The following is a 22,584-nucleotide window of genomic DNA, read 5'->3' on the forward strand; positions in this document are numbered from 1 at the left end:
CTGCTGCTGCTCTCAGACCAAGTTTTAGGACAGTTTGAAGTAATTCAATCTTCCTTCTGAGGCGGAAAGAGAGGAAATTGAACAGACCTTCTCTAAGTGCAGATTCATCCATCGTGTGAAGGTCCTCTTCTGCACCACTTCCCTTTCCACTGAAAAACAAACAGGAAGAGGATAAGATGCCGCTGAAGGAATAAAGACATTTCAACATTAAACAGAAGTATAATAAATCAGTCACTTCTGGAAAGATTTCCATTATGCAGATTTTTTTTTTGTTAAAAAAACATGCACTGAATAATTTCTCTGCATCACTGGGAGACAGGATGTTTCCACTGATGGGCTTATCTTGATATAACACTGTTAGGCACATATTGGTGGATTTCTATTTATAAGTTCCTGTTACAAACTCACACACAAATAAATGCCTAGGAGATAAAACCGATCCGACAGATTCACAATAAACATCTCTAAGCATCTTTGGAAAATAGTTTTTATTTCAGATATAAAATCTAGCTTTCTTTGATGTCACTTCAACTTTAATCTGATCTGATGTAACATTTATTTTTAATCCTAACAGAGAAAAAAAATCATCATTGATTAATAACAGCAGGAAAATCTGAGATATATTAATCAGACAATAAATAAGTCACATTCACATTAATAGGAGAAGCATTTAAGAGGATATTAATTTCATGTTTCAAGAGTAGTTGAAGGTCTAAAAGCATTAATGCATTTTCACATCAGTGGGTTGTCACATTTAATACTGCCAAATATTAACCCTGAGAGGAAATTTTACATCAGCAATAAAGACATATACTATCTAAAACACATGCAACACTTTTTTTTTTTTTTAGCCTAAAGGACATTTAGTCAGATGCCAGATTACGGCAGATGACAGATCATAGTTTCCAAATGCACAAAGAAGCAAAAAAGTTTGGGAGGGTAAAACTGAAATGTTTGGTCATTATGGTGATTAGAACATTTGGGGGAAAAGATGGAAGCTAGTGACGGAGAACAACACCCCAACCGTTACGTATGGGTGAGGGAGCATAATGATGCGAGTGTTTCTCTGCTGGCTGCACTTCACAGAATATATGGCAACATGAGGAATGACGAATATGGGGAAACATTGAAGCAACATTTAAAGACATACGCCAAGAGGCAAAACTTGGACAGAAATGGGTCTGAATGGACAAAGACTCTATTCAATGTTCTGGATTAGCCATCTCAACGACCTGATTCCACTAAATAGAGAACATGTGGACTGTTTATTAACAAAACGGGAAGCAAGCCAGATCCATTTCTGCCAGTTCTGTCAAAAGGAAAGTAACAGTAAGCTTTGCCTAAGGAGCTACAGTTTAAAAGGTAGCACTTTTTCTTTTTTTACTTGCTTTTATTCTGCTTTTTCTATGGTCCAATTACTTTGCTTTAACTTTTATTCTGCTTTTATTTTTCTTCTATTTTATCATCTAATTCATGTAAATCACTTTGAATTGTCCTTGCCTTGCCTTGCCTTACTATATGACTTTTTTAAGTTAGATTTTTAGCAAATTTTCATAATATTTAAACATCTAACTTTTCAGAAATGTAATAATGCAATCTTATCATTCTGGCACTAAGAAAACGAAACTAAGTTTTGTAATCCTAGTTGACTTAAAAAGGAGAACTTTGTGTCAAACTTAAAGACAGTAAAAGTAACTTTATACAGTGTATGTTACCATCTACTTTAGCGTAGCACTGTACGTCTTATCATCTTAGTGGGATTTTAATAGAGCTGACATCCTTTTTATCTCTTTGAAGATGAATCAGTGCAACAGGCCAGTTTGAAAAACCACAGAGTCCCTTCAGGAGAAACTGAATAATCAGAGTTTAAGTTAGAGATTTGATGTAAAATGAGTGTTTATGGATCCTGGGAGCTGCAGGATGTTTCCTTTTAATCTCTGTCAGGGTGAGGAACCTGATGCTGCACAGAGCAGGAAGTAATAGGAGGAGCTATGACGCATTACCATGGCAGCACAGTCAGCTGTTCATTTTTATGTGACTCAATGACTCAACCCCCGCACACAACAGCTAATGAGAGCTGTAGCTGCAGTGATGATGTTAAAAACATCCTGAGCAATAGATTATCTTCTGCACTGTTCTGAGACAAATCTGCAGAGAGCAGGAAGGTAGGTGATGGAGGAGCGAGGACAGAGCCGGAGGGCGGCTGACTAAAGTGACAAATGAAACAAGGAGCAGGTTCAGTGATGAGATGTTCACTGCTTCCAGCTGTCTGAGTTGGTGATCTGTTTGAGCTGCAGGAAAGACACCGGGATAATGCAGGAGGACCTGCAGAAACCAAAACATTCTAAAAAAACATATTCACAGCAGAGGAACCAAAAAGCTATTTTTGTACCATTTTCCAATAGTTCCTAACAGTGGAAACATTCAAAGATAAGCCTGTATATGGAGATAAGATATTTTAGCTCAAAGTCTGCTAATCTAGCCTGAATTCAACTCCAGTTTTTGCCCGAAATTTATGGAAAATAAGCATATTTTCCTTTAGGACAACACAGGTTGTAAAATAAGTATAGAACACCACTCTTATACTGCACTGTAATTTTTATTCTTGTGTTTTATTCTGTTTTTATTTTAACTGATTTTATGTAAAGCACATTGAATTGCCCTGTTGCTGAAATGTGCTATACAAATAAAGCCGCCCTGCCTTGCCTTGCCTTGACACAGTTTGCCCCGTTTCAAAAGAAAATTAACTTTTTATTAAGTTGAGTACTTTCTCATTTTATGAAGATTTAATTTTTAGGGGGGATCCTCAGGTTTTTTTTTTTACTGGAAATCATAATAAAATAATTAAGTCATACTTTCGACTTCCAGCCTCAAAGATCGTGTGTTGAAACTACATTAGAAATGACTTTTATTCTGAAATGATCCACTTAGGCCTGCAGAAGAAATGCAGCTTTTAACAGGTTCAACATGTGACCTGAGCCGCAGTCCAACAGCAGGGTGTGTTGTTATTTATTAAAACCGGACAGTCAGATAAAACGTAATTCCTGCTCAGGAACATGTGATGTTTCTGCTTCATCCCACAGATAAGGGGGATGGTTGAACCTGAGAGCTGCTGCAGCTCATTTGTTTGCCATGCAAACATCAGAGTGCACATTTCTTTAAAGCACAACAGGAGGGCAGCTTTTAAAGCTCTGCACACAGAGACTAAAACAAAGTGCAAAACAGCATGGAGAGATGCTAAACTGGGAGCAGGTCGAACATCATTAGGAGCAGAAAAAGAAGCCACAGGTTCGGACCTCTGCAGCATCATCCGGTGCAACAACACTGACAAACATGTCTGGACTTACAGAGACCTCACTGTGTGTTTGCTTTGTATTATCAGATCCAATAAAGGAAGTTATTTATTAGCCCTCAGACAGGAACAGGTGCAGCTTTACAGCATGGAGTTTAACATCGATCAATCACATTAACAGTTTGATATTGAGAAGTTTAGATTAGTGAATCTTTACATAATCTGAGGAACCATTAGTTTCTGTATTTAAACACCAGAAATCCAACCAGCTGTTCCCTAACAGACTGTTTAATGAGTCTGACTGTGAGTCTTCCTAACATTTTTAAACCTATAAGGAGCTTTAAGTATCTGATTCTGGTCACAAACTCTCCTTAAAAACAGCTATCCCTCCTGGTTTCAGTTTATGTGGCACTGAGGTGTGATTTCTCCCTGATTACAGTCTCTAAAAGCCACGTTTCACTCTGACGTCTCTGATTACAGGGCTCTTCCTCCTCATTCCTGCCTACATGAGGACAATCTGACTCTGCGCCGCAGAGTTTCTCCTTCGGGGTGCCAATTAGAGCCGAGCAGTCGACTTCTTTCTGGCTTCCTCCCACTCGGAGACAAACACTGACTAAAGAGATGAAAGATGACGAGCGACGGCGCTGAGAAACGATCAGAGCGGAGGTGTGAATGTGGATGCAGGAGTCGCAGGAAGAGCTGCGGCGATGGTAAAATATTCATGAAGGATGGCGGTGGGGGTGTGGGGGGGAGGAGGGGGGGTTCCTGAACACTGCAGTGCTGCGTCGCCTCACAGTTATGTAACAACGCAGTTCACAGGGAGGCTGAGAGTCTTCATCGCTCCATCTGTTCCTCATGTTCCACTGAGTTCCATCATCTACTCTGAGAGAAGATGCCACTCTGAAATAATCATGCTATAAGACTAAATTAGGAATGCACGGGTCGTTACTTTCCATCATCACACCCACACAGTACTTTTAGTGATGCTAGTTGTAGTCTTGATTTTTTTCATTCTATAGTCTATGAATTGCTATTCATCTACTAAGGCCCTGATCTCTAGCTATCCATAGATCAATTTGTAATACTGATGCATTAATGATATAAGCAGTCAGTCAGATACATGTTTTCTTTGGTTTCAGGGAGTTTTATAGTCCAGAGACTGAATCTGAATGATCTTCTTCTGTTTAAAGTGAAGAACCTGTGCAGGAAAAAACAATACGTTCAGTTATCTGTTCTGAACTGGGAATAAAATTATGTTCATTATCAATTATCTGTAGAGAGTATAGAATGTGCTCAGGGATAGAGACAAAAAAAAAAACTTGGAATCACTCATTAATTAAGGAAGGAAGGAAGCTGTTCATGGATGCAAACCAGGAGTTCCTAAATCAGGAGAAACCATCTCACAGCAGGGAATAAGGAATCTTTGCTATACTGTATATAAAAGTTGGTTCATAAAAGATCAACAAAATGTGTTTTGGTCCTGATAAAATTTGGTTATCCAGAACCAGACAGCAATGCTGCTTAGGGGTTATGGAGAAGTTTGAAATAAGTAAAGATGGATTGATAATGAGAGGGAAAGATCAACTAATGTTAAACTGATTAGAGAATGATGCAGCAGGTTTTTTTCTCCCGCAGCCAGTTAGTCATTAAGAGAATCAATCACATCCATCATTGTACGGAAACATTGATGTGACACACTTCTGCCTAAATGGGTCCAGACCAGTTTGTGCCCCTCTGCAGGTCCACAGAAACATGTCTGAAACCATAAAGAAACATCTGGCCCTGCATTTTCCTCACCAGAACTTCAATCCCCTCAGAGGCGGCTTCAAAGCCCGAATCCTGTTTCCTGTCTCCCTGTTCAGAGTTCAAAGAGCTGATAACGCTGAATGTGCTGGAGGTCTTTGACATGATGTTCCCTCTCAGTCTCTGCAGCAGCTTTTTGTTGAGGTCAGGTTGTGTCTTCATCTCTGTCAGCTGACAGCCGCCTCACTCTGCAGCTGCAAACTCCAAGTTAATCCTGATCACATTTTAATGGATTCTTATCAGCGCCATAAACCTGTGCAGTAGTGCTGCAGCAGAACCATAAACTACTGAAGCTCCACCAGGAAGCAGAGACGAACACAGAGCAGATAACAGCTCCTGTGGAAGCTTTCAGAGAGATAATTAGAGTTAATGTGTGGGAGGGCTGTTTATGCTTTAGTTTTATATCATTGCTGGAAAACTTCCTCAGGAATGTTCCAGAAATAAAAGCTTCATCAGGGACATTAAAACTTTAACATCAAAGACCAGACAATGTTCTGATGTAATGTCTAAAATCATATCTTTAGCAGAAATAACAAAAATAATCAGACTAAATCTCGACTGTTTCTTCTCAGCAGTTCCTTTACCTTAAGATTAGAGATCAGATGAGAAACAAGTTAATGAACCTGAAGCGTCTCTTTAAAGAATCTCACTAACAAAGCGGAGCTTCTTCAGCACAGCCGTTAGCCGGCTGTTTGATCCGTCACATCCGATCAGATCAGACTGAGTATTGTGTGCTGAAGCGGCTGAAATCATTCAGCAGATTATGAAAACGGCTGCAGCAGCTCGTTACTGCGATTAAAGAGAAAACTCAGAGATAGAAAGGGATCAGATCCAGCAGGTTTAAATCAGGTGTTCTCAGGTGAACTTTCTCAGCAGAAACAAAGTGAGCAACTCAGGATGAAAAGAAGCGAAGCAGGTGGGGGAGGTTTCTATAAGCTGCAGGGCATACTTAGAGCATCTCCTCAAAAACACAGCAGGGAAACAAGAGACTTTACCTTAAGGTAGTCTCTGAGGAAAGTTTCAGAGTCAGGATTAGGGAGGGACTGAAAATATTTCTAATGACTAAAAGGGTTTTCTGTCCTCCTTAAGATCTTATCTAATTATGATTTTAACAGGCTATGCGTTGTTTTAGTATAAAAAAAAATTCTCCTTAACCAAATTAATCTAAAGAACAGTATTAAAATCAAATGCTGAGATTAAAAAACTGTCTGATCTATTGTTTTATCTGTAGTCAGTATTGGTGCTGGGTGAAAAAATTGACTCAACAAGCTTTGTTCTGTATATCTAAAAAGAAAGCATTGTAACTACATGAGTAACTTTAAACTCCTTTTTTTCTATTAATCTAAATGCATTTCCCCCCACCGCCACTACACAAGCAACAATATATTTGGAAATATAAATCAGCTAAACAGGAGTTTGTCAGATGAATGTTGTTTGTAGACTCAAAAAAAAGGCTGTAAATAAAGGAGTCATAAAAAAAACCCTGATATTCTTAAAAATAAAATTTTGTGTGAATTACATTTTAAGGGAGATTTCAGCTCTTGTCTATTAAAAACAGCTAGAAGTGATGTTACTTATTGGCTGCTACTCTAACATCACAAAGGTTGAATTACCTTCAGTGGAGATTTTCTGTTTTCTGATGTCATATGTTCCATTAACATTGATTTACTTCAAAAACATATAGATAAATCTGAAAACCTACATGTTTTCATGTGAATATATATATATATATATATATATATATATATATATATATGCTCTGGTGTCTGCTTGTCTTGGTCTGGGTTCATCTAGATCAACTTAGGCCTTAAATTGCCTGATAATATATTAAACACTGGTCATTTTAAAGAGTTTACATTTACATTACACGTTATTCATTTTACAAGAAAAGTAAGAAGAAAATGTCTAAAATCTAAGAAGAAAAAATGGCTGACACTAGCTTTGATGTTTTAGAATAATTTTTTAATGTGTTTGGTAGATATTTTGGAGCCTTATCTTGGTTTGTTATTTCATGGTATAATTATTGGTCAGATTAGTTTGTAATTTTACCATGGGTCTCGACTTTTTTTTGCATATATATATATGCCAGTTTTTTCAGCTTTGTTTGTTACAGTCAGACCAAATGTCTGAAACTGCATTAAGTTTTTTTTGTTTTGTTTTTTACAATATTAGAGAGGACGCACAAATTTACATAAATTCAATCTGCATAGCAACAAATCCATAGTATTTCATGCTATTTTTATTTATAAAATGCTTAAAACCAGCCGATGGCTGAAACAAAGCAACAGATCAAAAAGGGAAAAAAAAAATTCTAAAAGAAAAAAAAGATAATGCATAAAATCCCTTAAGAGAAATAATACAACCAATTCAAAGTGAACCAGGTCAAACACTACGTCTCGTTAGTTATAAAAGTCAAAGATAAATAGTGTTTTAAGCCGAGTTTTAAAGGTAGGGACTAGGGCTGGGTGATATCTCTTAAAAATATAATCTGAATTTTTTCCTGCCACATTCAATGAATTGATATTTCTCTCCCAAAAATGCCCTAATAAATAAGATAAATGATAAACATTGCTTTCAAAGTCTCCTCTGGGAGATAACGGTAATTTAAAGGGCGATGAAATTCAAGCTCTGAAAATGCTTGTTTCACAATAAACAATGAAAATATAACAAACTAAATGTTGGCAGCTATTGGTATTACACAGTCAGCTAGTTTATCAGTTATGAGGAGACGTCTAAGAACAAAAGATAAGGCTCTTAAGTAACCCCAAGCTAACGATGTCCAAGAAATGCATTAAAATGTATATTAATTAGATTAAATTTAGAACTAGATTAGAATAATCTTAAAATTCAATCGATTTTATCAATAAATTCACCTAGAACTAGTCTGTCTGTAATGGAGGGAAACTTTATATTATAGTATTCCAGGAAGAAATGACCAAAATGCGACACATTGAACTGCATATCTGCACAATTCCACATATGTCATGATTATGATGAAGTTTAATCACAATAAACCACATCCACATCTAAAAACCTATTTAAACATTATGCTGTTGAGCAAGGCAAACAGCATCGCATCAACATCTTTCCAAATAACGGTGAAACTACCAGCATGTATTCCTGTTTTATCCCACTGTACCCAAAGCTCTCAGCTGTACGTATCGGCACGAACACAGCAGAGCCGCCACAGAAGGTTTTCATTTGTTTCTGGCTTTTAAACACGTTTTTTTTTTTCAAAACCGAAACGGAAATTAAACTTCAGCTGAGAAGAAAATCTGCAACCGAAAGAGTTTATTAAAAGGGGACAGATTTATAGTTATAAAATGTTATTTCTGACACAGAAAGCTTCACCTGAGCTGCACAAAGACAGAGACATGGAAGACTGATCCCTGACTGATCACTGCTGGAAAGGTTTTTTTTTTTGTATTCAAGACGCACAGTAATGAACAGATAGTAGAAAAGGGTTACAAGCTGTCCATTAAATTAAAGTTAAGGTATCATGTCAAGATTTTGTCGTCATGGAAACAAAGAGAGGTATGAAGAGTCAAGAAATGGTCACCTGAGTTCTGCAATCATTTTTTCTCCACAATGTAAAGCTTAAGGAGCTTTGAGTTGCCAGAGAAGAGCTTTGCAAGTGTGCTTGTGTGTGTGTGAGTGTGTTGGGGGGGTTGAGGCTCTGGGTGTGTGTGTGTGAGTGTGTTGGGGGGGTTGAGGCTCTGGGTGTGTGTGTGTGAGTGTGTTGGGGGGGTTGAGGCTCTGGGTGTGTGTGTGTGAGTGTGTTGGGGGGGTTGAGGCTCTGGGTGTGTGTGTGTGTAGGGAGGGGGTCTGTGTGTGTGTGTATGCTGAAAGCTCATTGAAACCACCTGCTTCTCATAAAAAGCAGCAGACCAGTCCAGCCGTGAGCTCAGCGTTCTGACATCAGACGCAAAAAGAGCGGTGACCTTTCCAAACGGACTGAGGTATTTTTAGCGTAGGAAATCAGGAAATGGAGTCAACATCACAAAGTGAGCAAACTTAATTTCTAGAAAGGTTGACGAAACAACAAGAGTTCGGGTCCGAATTCAGTCCGTCTCCAATAGAACCAGTCTAACCTGAAGGAGCTGTTTCAAATTTGGCTGAAGCTGCTTAAAATGCAGCTCTTGAACTTTCTGTCAGTCAGAAATCAATACCTCCACTGTTTAGCTTTGAACCAATGCAAAGTGCTTGGTTGTTTCAGATGGCTTTTGATATTTTTGGGAGAGGCTGGGTTTCTAATTTAAAGAGATCTCATTGGTAGTACAGCAGCAAGATCAGAGACAGGTGAGATCATCCCAGGTATGCTGTCATCATGTTGCTCTGCACATGCTCAGAAGCTCGGACCCACTGCACAGAGCAGGAATCCTGACATGTTTCTGTCTGGACATGTATGACGGGCAGAGGCTGCAAATAACCAGCAGAAACAAAAACAAAACTCCATGCTTCTGCCTCTTAACCCGATGAACATGTTTTTCTTATTCATGTCTGAGGAACAAGCAGCCAGTTGATGCTTCAAATGTTAGATCAGGTCTCACACTGGAAAAACGGTCTAGAAAATAGTAGAAATGTCTTAAATTAAGTGTATTTATTCTTAATTTGAGTGGGTAAATGACGTAGTTTGCAAATGGAATGAGTATTTTTACCCTTAAAATAAGATAATTAGATAATATACACTAGAAGTAAGACAATGCATTTGTGTTTTCTTGTTTTAAGTGTAATTGTCTTGTTCCATTGGCAAAATGTCTCTTTTACCTCCTCAATCCAAGAACAAATACACTTATTTCAAGAAAAAAATGACATATCTAGATTTTGTGTTTTGCCAGTGCATCAGGTGCTAAAAGAATAGCTTGTTCAGTTCCTGAAAGATTTCAGTGATAAGAAAACCTCAAAGAGCTGCAAGAGGATTTCAGGTCAGAAGGAATATGTCTGCTTTGAAATTGGTGGAAATAATAAACAGTGAAAATGTAAATCATTTATTGTCCCACAATGGGAAAATTCAGCATTTTACCCATCCCTTTGGGGAGCAATGGGCTGCCATTGTGCGGCGCCCAGAGAGCAGGGTGGAGTTAAGGGTCTCGCTTGCTTGGACTTGAACTCAGAACCTCCGCAACCCAAGCACAATGCTTTAACCACCTTCCAATTAAATCATTAATTATCTTTCAGTTATTGGATATTGCTCATTTGAGGAATCGTGATCAAAAGACCCATTAGTGACGTTTAAATCGGGAGGAGCACCAGCTCTGCTCTGAGTTTCCTCAGACAATGGAGCTGACCTTACCTCTGAGGGTGAGCCTGGCACCTAATGGAAAAAAAAACTACTTTAGCTGCTTGTATCCATTATGATCTTCTTTAAGGGATGATCCATGACAGAATTATCACCTTATCATTGAGCAGTGTTTCAATAACCTTTTGGTCTTAGGATATCTGCTTTCTAGAGCTTCTGCCATGCCAAATTTTCCTTGGGGTGGAGATAAAATCACCGGAGAATCTGTATTATCAATGAAAAAAGATCCAAAATTTTGCTTTTTATAGTGATCTACCTCTGAGTTTACAGTTGTTTATTCCAAACCTGATAAAGATAATGTTGTTTGATACTTTTCTAGCATCTTTTTTACTGTTAGTGTGGAGAAAGAGTGACGATTCTATTTCACATCTGACTTTAGAGAGGAAAAGGATTGGATTTAGGAGAAACAACATATAACTACATGTCTAGCAGTGTTGGGAGTGAAACCATTACATAGAGCATTAATAACTGCATTAGTTTGCCATAAACAGAGTATTCTGAGTAACTTCTTTTCATAGACTAGTATAGTAAAGTTAGTTGAGTCTAGCGCAGCCTTTCTATAACTCGATCAACTAAAGTTACTTCTCATAAGCGCCCACTCTCCTGTGTTAAAGGGCTGCTTTCTATGTTTCCTGCAAAGACAGAGTAGGAGACACGAATTGAGGCATACGTGACGGCGGTTGGCTGAAGAGCCATAATGTGGGCAGGTGTTCAGCATGCACTGATTGCCCACACAGACGGAGAGGAGTGATGCGAGGCAATGGCTGAAAGGCCTGCAGATTCAATGATAGCACGCCGAAACCAAGAGCACTCACTGAATTCAAGCTATAAACATTCCCATGATTTGTTCATTATGTCTGATAACAAGGACTTTATCCACATTGGTTTAAGAGCACTTGATCTAATGAAGCACCACTGATTCTCTTACCCATTAACAACACTGAACAGGGTGCTTTCCCCCAAAATTTCACTCCTTCAGTAATTTATTCACTGGCTCAGTGTATTTATTTATTTTTTTTAAATATACACTGGATGTAGAGATATTTTTTTCTGGAATGCTGTTGCTTCTATTTTTCTTAAATTGCTTGAAAAGCGTTATTTTGTAGCGATAACCCCATTTTATAGCTAGTTGAAACCTGTTAACGTGCATATATATCATGTTCTAGAACATTAAGTTTACTTTTCACGCTTTTACTATAAACATCTATCTTATTAATCATATCTAAAAAACTATATTTCAATCAAGTGAACATTCACTTGAAACACGAGTCCAATAAAATTGGTGTAGTAGCAGTATACAATCTTTTCAGATATATAATCCTTTTCTACTAAATTAACTTATGTATAAAAGGTGTAGAGGACGACCTTTTATTTCCGGGTGGATCATCTAAATAAGTGGTTCTCTTAATTGTCAATCATCCTGGTGATATGTTTATGCAAGGCCGTCCTTCGTGCTCGTCCCGTTAGCTTTCTTTTTCTGCGCACTTTCAGGCGTGTATTGAAGTCATTGAAGCTCACCTGTCTCGCAGCGTTTTTTTGAAAATGGTCGAGGGACGTAAGAGAAAAAGTGTCTACGAAGTGTATGAGTGGGAAAAAAAGGCCTCAGAAGATGCAGATATATCCCATAATGCTTTGCACGGAGAACTCTCCTCGCAAAGCATTCAGGGATTTGCTGTCACAATAGGCTGTCGCTACCCGAAAGCTGCATCTAATAACAAAGATGGCGCAGGCCAGTGGATGAGGAGATACATGACCAAAAGGGAGCAAAAAACAGTGATCATCTGTCTGAACGGTCAGTTAACTGAGTTAGCATTAAAGTCCACTATATAGTCCCCTCTCTATATAGTGATGGAGGGATTTAGGGCGGACGCTCGGGCAGAGTAAGCTTGTATTGGCTATTAAAACACTTTTAAACAGAGCATGCATGAGGAGACGTGCATGCTTTCGCACGCGTTTAATTGGTGTTCCCTCTTGGGAGCGGGTACAGGGCTGTGCATGAGCATTTTTTTTAAGTGGAGAGGGCGGGTCTTTTAAAAAATTTGCAAAAATCCTCCACAATACCTATACTATTCAACGTTTATGATAACTGAACTCCAAACTGTATTTAAAGTTCCATTAACCTTGCAGCAATGTAAAAGCGCCTCTAAGGAAACTATGGCAGTCAAGAAATGCAAATGTGGTGCAAATATATAAATGATCTGCAAATACAATAAGTACTGCAAAAATGAGTCACACACACAAACACATGCAAAGGAAAAACACGGGAAGAGAGGAATGGTGCAATCACCAAAAATAAAGAGAAGCAAAATGCAACAAACCCTGCAAATACATAAAAGAGCCACCTGCCTCTAAAGATACACTGTAACAATGTAACATTATCGCTGCAGATAAACTCTTAATAGTATAAAAGACCAAGTTCAAGACCACCTCACTAAGGAATCATTAGAAAAACACAAGTCCTATAAAAAAAAACATTAAATCTACTTTCTGATTTAATAACAAACCAATATAACCAAAGTCCAACTAATAAAACAATGCAACAATTTTCTAATGAAATTTAAAACTAAACATGTGACAAATTATCGAAGCAGAAAACATAACAAATAACAACTCCTCTAAACAAATTCCTAAAGAAAATGGTGTAAAATTCTCTTAAAAACAATGTAAACAACAGGGCAAAATCTTTTCTAAGGAAAAAAAAATAGAATAACATCAATTGGCTGAATTTCAAAAGCATCAGAGATGATGGCTCAGTTACCAGTTTGAAAAAGTAAACCTACATGCCTGGTATGGCACTGAAAACAATCAGCCTCAGTGTCTTCAATCTGTGTTTTTTTTGTGCAAAAACCACAGATCAGATTTGTAACTATAGCGATAGCAGTAATAACAATAACAGGTAATGAGATAAAGATCTGTATGAGGAGCTCACATGGACCCTTAACTCCTGCTGGGGAGAAACTGGAAGAAAATCCAACAGTTCTGAGGTCATGGAGTTCAAAAGAAACGCAAGGAGGAAGAATAATGTGCTTTGTGGAAAAAGCCACGTCTATCCAGATTTAAACCTTCACATTAATTTCATCATAAGGTAAAGATATGGGGAAAAAATATAATGTCAATAGTTTGTTTTCACACCATCAGTCAGTTTATAGAGAAATTAGGCTGCAAATATGAGAAAGATTAACACAGCTATGATTTATTAAATGTAGAAGATCTAAAACAAACCTATTTATCACTGCCACTATTTGCATCGCCCAGAATGAATGAGTTTAGACTAGTTTTTTTTTTTTTTATAATCATCTCTGAGCAGAACAAGATGAGGCAGAGAGCATCGATTCGCTCATTAACAATGTTGATATTTAATGTTGAAAAAATCCAAATGTATTATTAATGTTTCTGCTTTTATTCTCCAATCATTAAGCTGTCTGAGCTTCAGCCTGGATGCTAAACGCTCCTCTGGTTCCTGCAGCTCTGGAGGTGGGAAGCAGATCTGTGTGGGATTCAAGCTCTGATCTTTTCTTCAACTGGTTGTGTTATGTAACAAGCCCCCAGTCAGTGTTCTTTCTGCTTCCACTCATCAGATGCTTCAGCCCACAGAGCAGCAAAGACAAACTGTGAGGAGCTGTCAAAGTCGGTATTCACAGGAACAGATCAGGGAACGGTTGAACATAGCAGCCCCAGAATCTGCCACCTTTTCTTTGGAGCACAGATAGAGCTGATCCATTCCAAGCTTCATCTGAAACAAGCTGCAGGATGTGATTGCTTCAGCACATTTGGCACTAGAGGTGGTGGAACAAACAGAAAGTCTAGATTTTCACACGATGATGAGTAGCTGGGAAGATGACATCAGCATTACTCATCAGTACTGACAAATCAAAGCTGTTTTTTTAATCTCTTACCAGTTTTGTTTAACATAAATCAAATGGTAAAGAGCAGGGAAAAGCACATATCTTTACAATCTTTAAATATTCCAAACAAGAAGAGTTAATAGATGTGTTAAAAAAAAATTATTATAAACTGAGCAACTGGAGCAAAAGCAGCTTGAACCAATTTATTTTAATAAAGATATTGCATCTGTTACTAGCAGTTTGGAGGAGCAGCATGGTGCTTAGGAAATATGAGGTTTAAGCCATGACTATGGGGTAATATTGAGGAATAAAACAAACTATTAATAACAATGGATTTTTTTTTTATAATCCATTTAACTTAAAGGTTGCTCAAAATTCTACAAACAAATGTAAATAAAAAATCTGTGTATCTTTTTTTTTATTATAAAGCTATGGTTAGATTAAATATTAATCAAACTTGGAAATCATGCTGGATTTATCTGTATCCATTTCTTCTCAACCTTCACTTAAAACCAAATAACTCAAAGCAAGGTAAGCCCATAATAATCCAATACAAGATAATTGCCTCATACAAAAGGAAAACTGAGAAAGAAAAAAAATATTATGTTGTTAAGAAGTTAGAGATTTGCATTTTCAGGTGCGAAGGTCCACATGTAAACCTTTTGAAGTTTCCTAACTTACATCTGATTAGGGATGCACGATATTGGGATTTTGGCCGATATCCGATATGCTGATATTTTAAAACTCATGTAGCCGATAACCGATATTGATACTGATGTTAAAGCTGGACAAAAATAAGTAGTCATTGAAAATAGCAGTTTTGTTATCCATTTCTGACACTTTGAAAAATAATATACTCAAATATATTTTCATATGCTGATATCAAATTTATTTAAAAAAAACGCGGTATCGATCTATTTTACTTTCAAAATCTTGTGAAATTTCATTGTTTTGCTACAAACTTGTGATATTTTGCAAATTCTTGTGAGATTTTGTTAGTAAAATAGATCGATACCGTGTCAATATATCAACATATAACAATATGGCAAAATTTTGTGAATTTTCAGGGGATTTCGTAGCTTAACGATGACATATAGCAATATTTCATTAGTAAAAGATATTGATATGGTGTTTTTAAATGGCAATATATCAGCATATGAAGATATTGGGATATTTTAATGTATCAACATTTTTTCCTTCGTCTTTAGAAGTTTTTAAGTCTGTAAAAAAGAAGTTTTTGAGTAAGAAGAAGAAGTAGTATTTTTTTTTTTTTTAGACTTTAAAAACTCAGAAGCTGATCAAATATCGGGTTAAATATCGGTGGGGTGGCCGATTTCCGATATTCAGTTTTAAGGCCGATACAGGCCGATACCGATGGGGGCCGATTACTGTATATCGTGCATCCCTACATCTAATAACATCGATGCTCTCTGTAGGTCATTTATACGCATGCTCCATCAATCAATCAGCAAACTCCACACTGCAGAGTAAGTAAAGCTTTGCTTCAAATTAGGATTTAAACATCACCTCCCAGGAAGTTCAGGAAGGATTAAAGATATTCTCGATGTCTGGGAATGATTTGTGTTTTAAAATGAAAGGGGAAAGTCTTGGTTCCAAAGCTCAGAGTTCTCAACTATTATTCTATGGATGCTGAGATAACCAGGAGTGGAATTATAAACTGCACACAAGCAGGACTAATGAAGAGTTGCTGCAAAGTAAACACAGGAATTGCACGGTGATTAACGGATGAAACCGAATCAGCTTGGCTCAAAAGGACAGCTTTGGACATGCGATACACATGTTGGAATTTCTATACATATAGATAGTATAAACAGCCCCTGATTATAAATGTTTAGAGTTAGTTAAGAGAATATTAAGTTAGTCTGGAGCTATAGAACAACAAAGCTCCAAAAGAGCTCAGTTCAGTCCATGCTGGAGAAGTTGCAGGGATCCAAAGAGATCAGGTGGAAGAATCTGTTAAAGAGCAGAGCTATATACTCCAATAAAATCTGGCCTTTACTGAACAGTAACATAAAGAAAAAAGCACTGCTGAAAGAAAGTTGTAAGAAATCCAGTAAAAAAAGATCCGCAATGAGTCAAATTAGGGAACATCTTAAATGTGGAAAAAGATTCTGTAATTAAAGGTTAATAAAACTCAAGATGTTGCCCTTCATCCTAATAAATCCAGGAAAACCTTGGAAGGAAATCTGCTAGATTTTTCCAAGGACAGGAAACTGAGTCAGATGTTTATTTTTTGGAAAGGCAATGGCTTATATCAAAACATATTCATGCATGCTTCATTTAAAACCCAGACCTACAATCATGGACAAAAAAACACAATTGGCCGTATACCTTCCATTTCATGCTCTAAATGTATATTACAAGAAGAACATAATGAAGAATTAGAGAAAACAATAGTGGCTAAAAAAATCTTCCTAATTTCTGTCAATACGCTGCAGAACTTGTAGCGTCATGTTCCCCGATGCTCCTCTACAGCTTGAGCTTTTCACAAAGGAAAATGTGCAAAAAATGTAATTTTCATAAGCCCTGATCTTCCGAGATTCCAGATAATAAGCAATAAATAAATAGCTTGTGCAAAAAAAATAAATGTGTGAGCAATTTTAAGTTGGCATGTTGAGGGGTGATCTAGAAAGATTGCTCAACCAAATGTTAAGACATAAAAACTGGTTTGGGTTTATTAAAATGGACAGATTGGGTCTACTACTGGCACTTTTGAAAGATCTAAGCCTTGGAGATGATAATGATATAGAAAATATTTTTAAAAATCACATAAATGATACTACCTAATGTTAAGTGAAGTAAAACAATAAAAAAATGACATCAGTTAAAGTTTAATATAAAAAGTTAAATTGGTTATTAGACTATTATATGCCTATTTATGAAGATACACATGCAGTAAATGAGTTTGCATGCGCTGCCTGATGAACTGCATGCAAAAAGCTATGCACCTTCTTTAAAGGTCTGCTCTGCATGTGCTAACATATATGCATGTGTTCTAATACAAGCAGACATTTTGAAGATTGATGTACAAAGCTGGTAAAGACCTATCCCAAAAGGTTTGCTGTTTTAATTGGAGCAGAAAATGTAGACTCACTTTATTGTTGACCAATGGACAGTAAATATTTACAAGTTATATTTATATGTATATTTAATACCAATCCTCTCTCTCCTGCTCATATCACAGTTATACATTTTCCTAGTGTATCACCAAAAAATCCAGAAGCAAAAATGTTAAAGTCAAGCTACTTTTTTTTGCACTGTTTAATCCCTGAGGAACTCGAACGGTGTATTGCTCTTTTTATAGACAGTAGCTTTTTTTTCCAGCGGTTGTCAATAATTTCCCGTCAAGGGCAGGATGCAACAGTCTGCTCTAGTCAGGCTAATAAAATAAAATCTCTGTACTCTGTTTTCTACATCCAACATGTAAGCATAGCCAGAAAAAAAGGGTGAGATGTTAACTTTAAAATCTAATATAATTGGGACTTTCCCAGCTCATGTTTTTCAAACTTAATATTTCATTATAGAAATAAATCAACCATGAACTCTTTTTAAGTTTCAGTCTAAAGCTCTTACTTTTTGTAGTTTTGACTGACAAATTTACATAAAATTTAGAAATAATACAAACATCTGGGACATTTTCTAAATTCCAAGTTATGCAAAGCAATGAACGACACGACTGCAGAAAAGAAACAAACTTGATGACCTGCTTACCGGCACAGACAAATAAAACAGTCTTAATAGAGAAAAGACAAAGATTTCACTGATTTGAGATATTCTCAGGAGAATTAGGAAACACCTCAATACAGATGTTCAGCTCAATTTAGACTTTATAGTGTGCAATGTGGAGCAGGGGTGTGGTGAGATTCCAGCCTTGGAGTGTTATGGTGAGACTCCGGCATGGAACAGGTAATGTCTACAAACAAGACTTCGGTTCAAAGAAGGCTCTTTGCTGCGATACCCGACTCCAGATTAAACCCACAGTTATCTCTAGAATAAAAACTGGTGTGTCGGCTCTAAGTTTGTGTGTTTCCATGGTAACGGCTGCTTAATGTAACAGTCATCAAGGCTCATTGTGTTTGCTCTGAAGCAAACTTCATCCCTGCCAACCTCTGAGTGTTATTTTTAAAAACAAAATCTGATTCCAGAGTTTTTTCCCCTTGAGTCAGAAAGGATCGGGTTTCTGCAGGTTAAACCATCTAAAATTATCTGTTAGAGCTGTTAGGATTTTTCTTTATATTTGGAAATTACAAATCAGCTTACTGAGCTGCAGGAACCAGACGCACAAAACACTTGAGTAAACGAGCCAATTTCTGACACCTCTTCAGTTATACCTGACTGATTATCAGCTGATCAAACAAAACTTTATTATGAGAGGAATGCAGCAGTAGTTTGAAGGAAACAGAGCATGGGGGGTTCCAGACAGGGGCCAACGGGGGCCAGTGCCCCTGTAGATCATGTCTTGACCCCTGTACTGAAGACATAATACTCAAAGAAATTATGCACTGGAACAGACATGTTTACTGATTGGTCTTTTGGATCCATTTAATTTTTTCTTTTCAAATTCTGTTTTATTAAATATTAAAAAATAATAGGATGATAGATTCAGTGGTATTGAGATAGGATCCCAGTTTTCAGCTGCTAAATGTTTTTTAAAACAAATAAAAAAAATTCTCTAATTTTTACAGCTGAATTCATCCGTTTTTCTTGAGTTCTAATTTAGATTTTATAAAAAAAAGTTATTTTAAATTAAAATAAGTCAAACATATGTAAAATTAATAATTTCTTAATCTATTTTCACCAAATAAGACAGAATTTTAATTAAACCTACTTGAATAGAAATTTCACTTCATGCAGCTATCTTAATATATTTGAATACTTGCCCTGTTTTTTTTATTTTATTTCATGCTTTTTTGTTCCCCCATGAAAACACACTGGCCCCCTCCCGGGCCCCTCCTGGCCCCCTGGTACATTTGGTCTAGAACCGCCACTGAAACAGAGACTATGTATGTTTATTAAATAATGAGACTTTTTTTTTAATAAAATATGTTATCCAATCATTATGCTACATAAATTCACTAACAAAGTTAACAATAAAACATAATTTCACGGTGGTATCAATAAGAGCTTGTTTATTTTTAAAGTGAACGTTGCTTTTTTATGTTTATTATAATATATTTTCTGTATGTGTTTGTTAGTTTCCTGAAGTTTTATTTTTATTTGTAAAACTAAACCTGCTGTAAATAGTCCCTCCGCCCAAGCGCTGCGGAGGGATATCTTCGGTCCACGCTGGTGGTCGCATATCGATCTCTATCTTATAAATTAGTAAACAGGTCACGTGCGGTGGATTGTCGTTTTGTGGAGCCTGTCTGTTTGTTTTGGTTCTGGTTCCGGACTCTTTCTCTGACCTGGAGCCTCAATAAAAACCAAATCTAATAGAATCAGCAGAACTCCTCCATCAATGAGCCGAAACTTTAAACTTTGTCACACCGTGGACTGTCTGCGCTCCCTATGAGGAGCAGGAGGAGGAGGAGGAGGAGGAGGCTTCCTCTGTTTGGTACCCTGCTCCATCCTGACTGAAACTTCCCATGCATGCTCCTGAGCGCCATCCCGGTGCAGACCCAGCTGCTCTTACCTTGCAGGTTCTGCACTCGGATGTCGCTGATCTGCCCGATGAACTCCTCCCGCTCGAACCAGTCATCCCAGCGGTGTCCAGCCATCCGGACAGCGCTACGGGAGTCCGGGAGGGACACGGGGCTTCGCTGTTGTCTGTTATCACACAGCGGACTGCTCTATCAGTGCACCAACATCTCTGCTCCACACTGCGGCTTCTTCCGTCTCTGCTCCGCGCTCAGAGCCACTGAGCTCCGGGAGGAGGAGGAGGAGGGAGCCGCTGCACCTGGTTGGTGTTCCCGAGGTGGGATGGAGCTGGTCCAGGGACCGCCCCCTAGTCCACCTCCGCCTTCCCTCACCCCCTCAAACACACACATCAACACACACGCAGCATGATCCACACGTACACATGCAATGAAGCATAAAATGCTCACACTGCTGCAGGAGTCTAAGTTATGGTTGAGATATTCACTGTAGCCACTGATGCATTTTTATCAATATAAAAGCCAAATATACCAGTGAAATATGGAATTGGCATTTAGAATAAACAATAGATTCATCAAGAATCTTTTTTAGCTACTCACAATAAAACATTAACTGGTTGATCAGTTAATAACCAGCCTAATTAAGCTGTGCAGCAGGGGTGGAGCTAGATGGGGGGCCAGGAGTGGACATGGCCACCCTTATGCTACGTTCACACCAAAAGCAGCAGAGGCAGCAGGAGCAGCTAGTTTACATGCAAAGACAAGAGGCAGCAAAATGTCACGCAACGCATTTTAAGCAGCAGCCGCGGCGGGTCGTGACCTGAGCATCTGACGCACGGGACGCTACGCAAACATAGTTGCTGTTCGAGTTGGAAAAACTGAACTGTTGCTGCTCGATGTGCCACATCAAACAATCAGAGAAGCTGATCTGGGAGCTGGCAGAGAGACAGACATATCACTGATGATACAGATCGATCACTCCTCTGAAACAGTTTATTAATGCCTAAATTAACTTAAATGCCGAAATCTGCAAACATGTTCACTTTTATTATCCTGGTGCCTGTAGTTTGGATCACATGAAAAGTGCCTTCCAGCCACCGTGGCGAACCACAAAGAGGTGACCTAGCCAGAGGCTGCTGTGCAGGCACGTGCAGAGGGGGGGCTAAGGGGGCTTGAGCACCTGCCCCTTTTGCTCCATGATCCCAATGTGCCCTTTTGGTCCTTTTTTTTTTTTTTTTTTTTTTTTTTTTGACACATGTACTGAAATTATTATTATTATCATTTTTTTTTTTGGCAAGAAAAACAATACAATAAGCCCTCCGGTCACATTGTTACCTTTGACCTTTTGCCGGTGACGACGCACCTGCCTCTCGCACAGTCAGATAAGGCGGCTAACTGCGGAGCTAAAGGTAGCGAATATTCCACATTACACTGTGGCCGCTGCTCATTTGGCCCTAAGCAAGATCAACCATGATCGGACGGATGGCTATGTCTTCAGTCTGCACCGCCTCTCCAATGTCAACCTGAATAGAGATGTAAGTGAAACCAAATGAGCCCCATGGATGATGCAGTATTGTTTGATCTAAAACACTGTTTGCTCTGTGCTTTTAGTCTTTTACATTGAAAATTATGTTTTTTAATTCACAAAAAACTGTTCTGTAATGATTACAGAACAGTTTTTTTGTGAATTAAAAAACAATTTTTGGTGAAAATACTGGAGTAGGCTTCCTACTTGTCAGACAACGGAAAACTTTGAACGTTGTATAATTTCTCTACTTTAGCAAAGAGTAGCGGTTTAAACGGAGGAAAGTATAGGACGCTGCGCGCCTTTCTCTGAAGAACTACTGAGCGGGAGGAGACAGCCAGGTGAGGAAAAGCTGTTCTTATCTATCGATTCAGTATTTTTATCATACAGACATTAGGCTGTTGTTCTTGTGCTATGAGCTAGCTGCTAGCTAATGACTTTGCTAGCAAAGCAAGATAACTAAAAAGCTTCCCTGTGTCGTTAATGATAGTAGGACATTCTTCAGTATTACTTATGCAGTAGGGGCACATCGCCCGTCAAAAACCTATCATCTCCATAATGGATATATGTCTGATTTTCTAATTTCCTTTGCTGCATGATGTGCATTTCATTTATTCTAGCGTTAGGTAAATGTATCTTAAAGGAGAACTCATCCAGAACTACCATGATAGATATATGATAGATATAATGTATGAAGCTGGTGAAAACAAAACTGCGCAGCTTATGCAAGGAGGATCGGTTGTCAGACCTTCTTTTGTTGGCAATCGAGAAGGATGTGCCAATTAATCACAGTGAGGTTATTAACATTTTTAAAGACATGGCTAACAGAAAACTGCTGCTGTGAACAAAAGAGAACAAAAATAGCAAAAATGCTTAAAAGTTGGAAATTTGTTTTTAAACTGTTAAATCACCATGACGGAAAATAAGTTTTTGGATCATAATCTTGGATTTAGTTTGGGGGAAAAAGAAAGGCATGAGACTGAAATAAATAAGACATTGACCTTCACTCAACACAGAAAAGATGAGACAATGAGGAAAAAAAGAAAAGAGAAACTGACAAGAAAAAACGAAGAGGAAAGATTGAAGAAAATGTATATAGGTACTTACAAAATACACTAAGACACAGAGTAGGCTTTTCTCATGGTGACATGCATTAATAAAATGTTTGTTTTGTTCTTTTTTGCTGCAGTTCCACGTAAAAGTTT

General features: G+C 37.8%; 1 protein-coding gene across 1 annotated transcript in view; it reads right to left on the reverse strand.

The window, feature by feature from the left end:
* Nucleotides 1–20,185, reverse strand: part of clmna (calmin a) — a 35,272-nt gene extending 15,087 nt beyond the window's left edge. Inside the window, exons 1-2 of the mRNA XM_038307223.1 lie at nt 19,893–20,185; nt 88–149 (exon numbers count right to left, since the gene is read on the reverse strand). Of these exons, the coding sequence (XP_038163151.1) occupies nt 88–149; nt 19,893–19,977 (147 nt within the window). The 5' untranslated portion in view covers nt 19,978–20,185. The remainder of the gene's footprint in view (nt 1–87; nt 150–19,892) is intronic.
* Nucleotides 20,186–22,584: the final 2,399 nt, after the last annotated feature.

The sequence above is a fragment of the Cyprinodon tularosa genome, unplaced genomic scaffold, assembly GCF_016077235.1.
Source record: "Cyprinodon tularosa strain WSP-4 unplaced genomic scaffold, ASM1607723v1 ctg603, whole genome shotgun sequence".
Classification (NCBI taxonomy): Eukaryota; Metazoa; Chordata; class Actinopteri; order Cyprinodontiformes; family Cyprinodontidae; genus Cyprinodon; species Cyprinodon tularosa.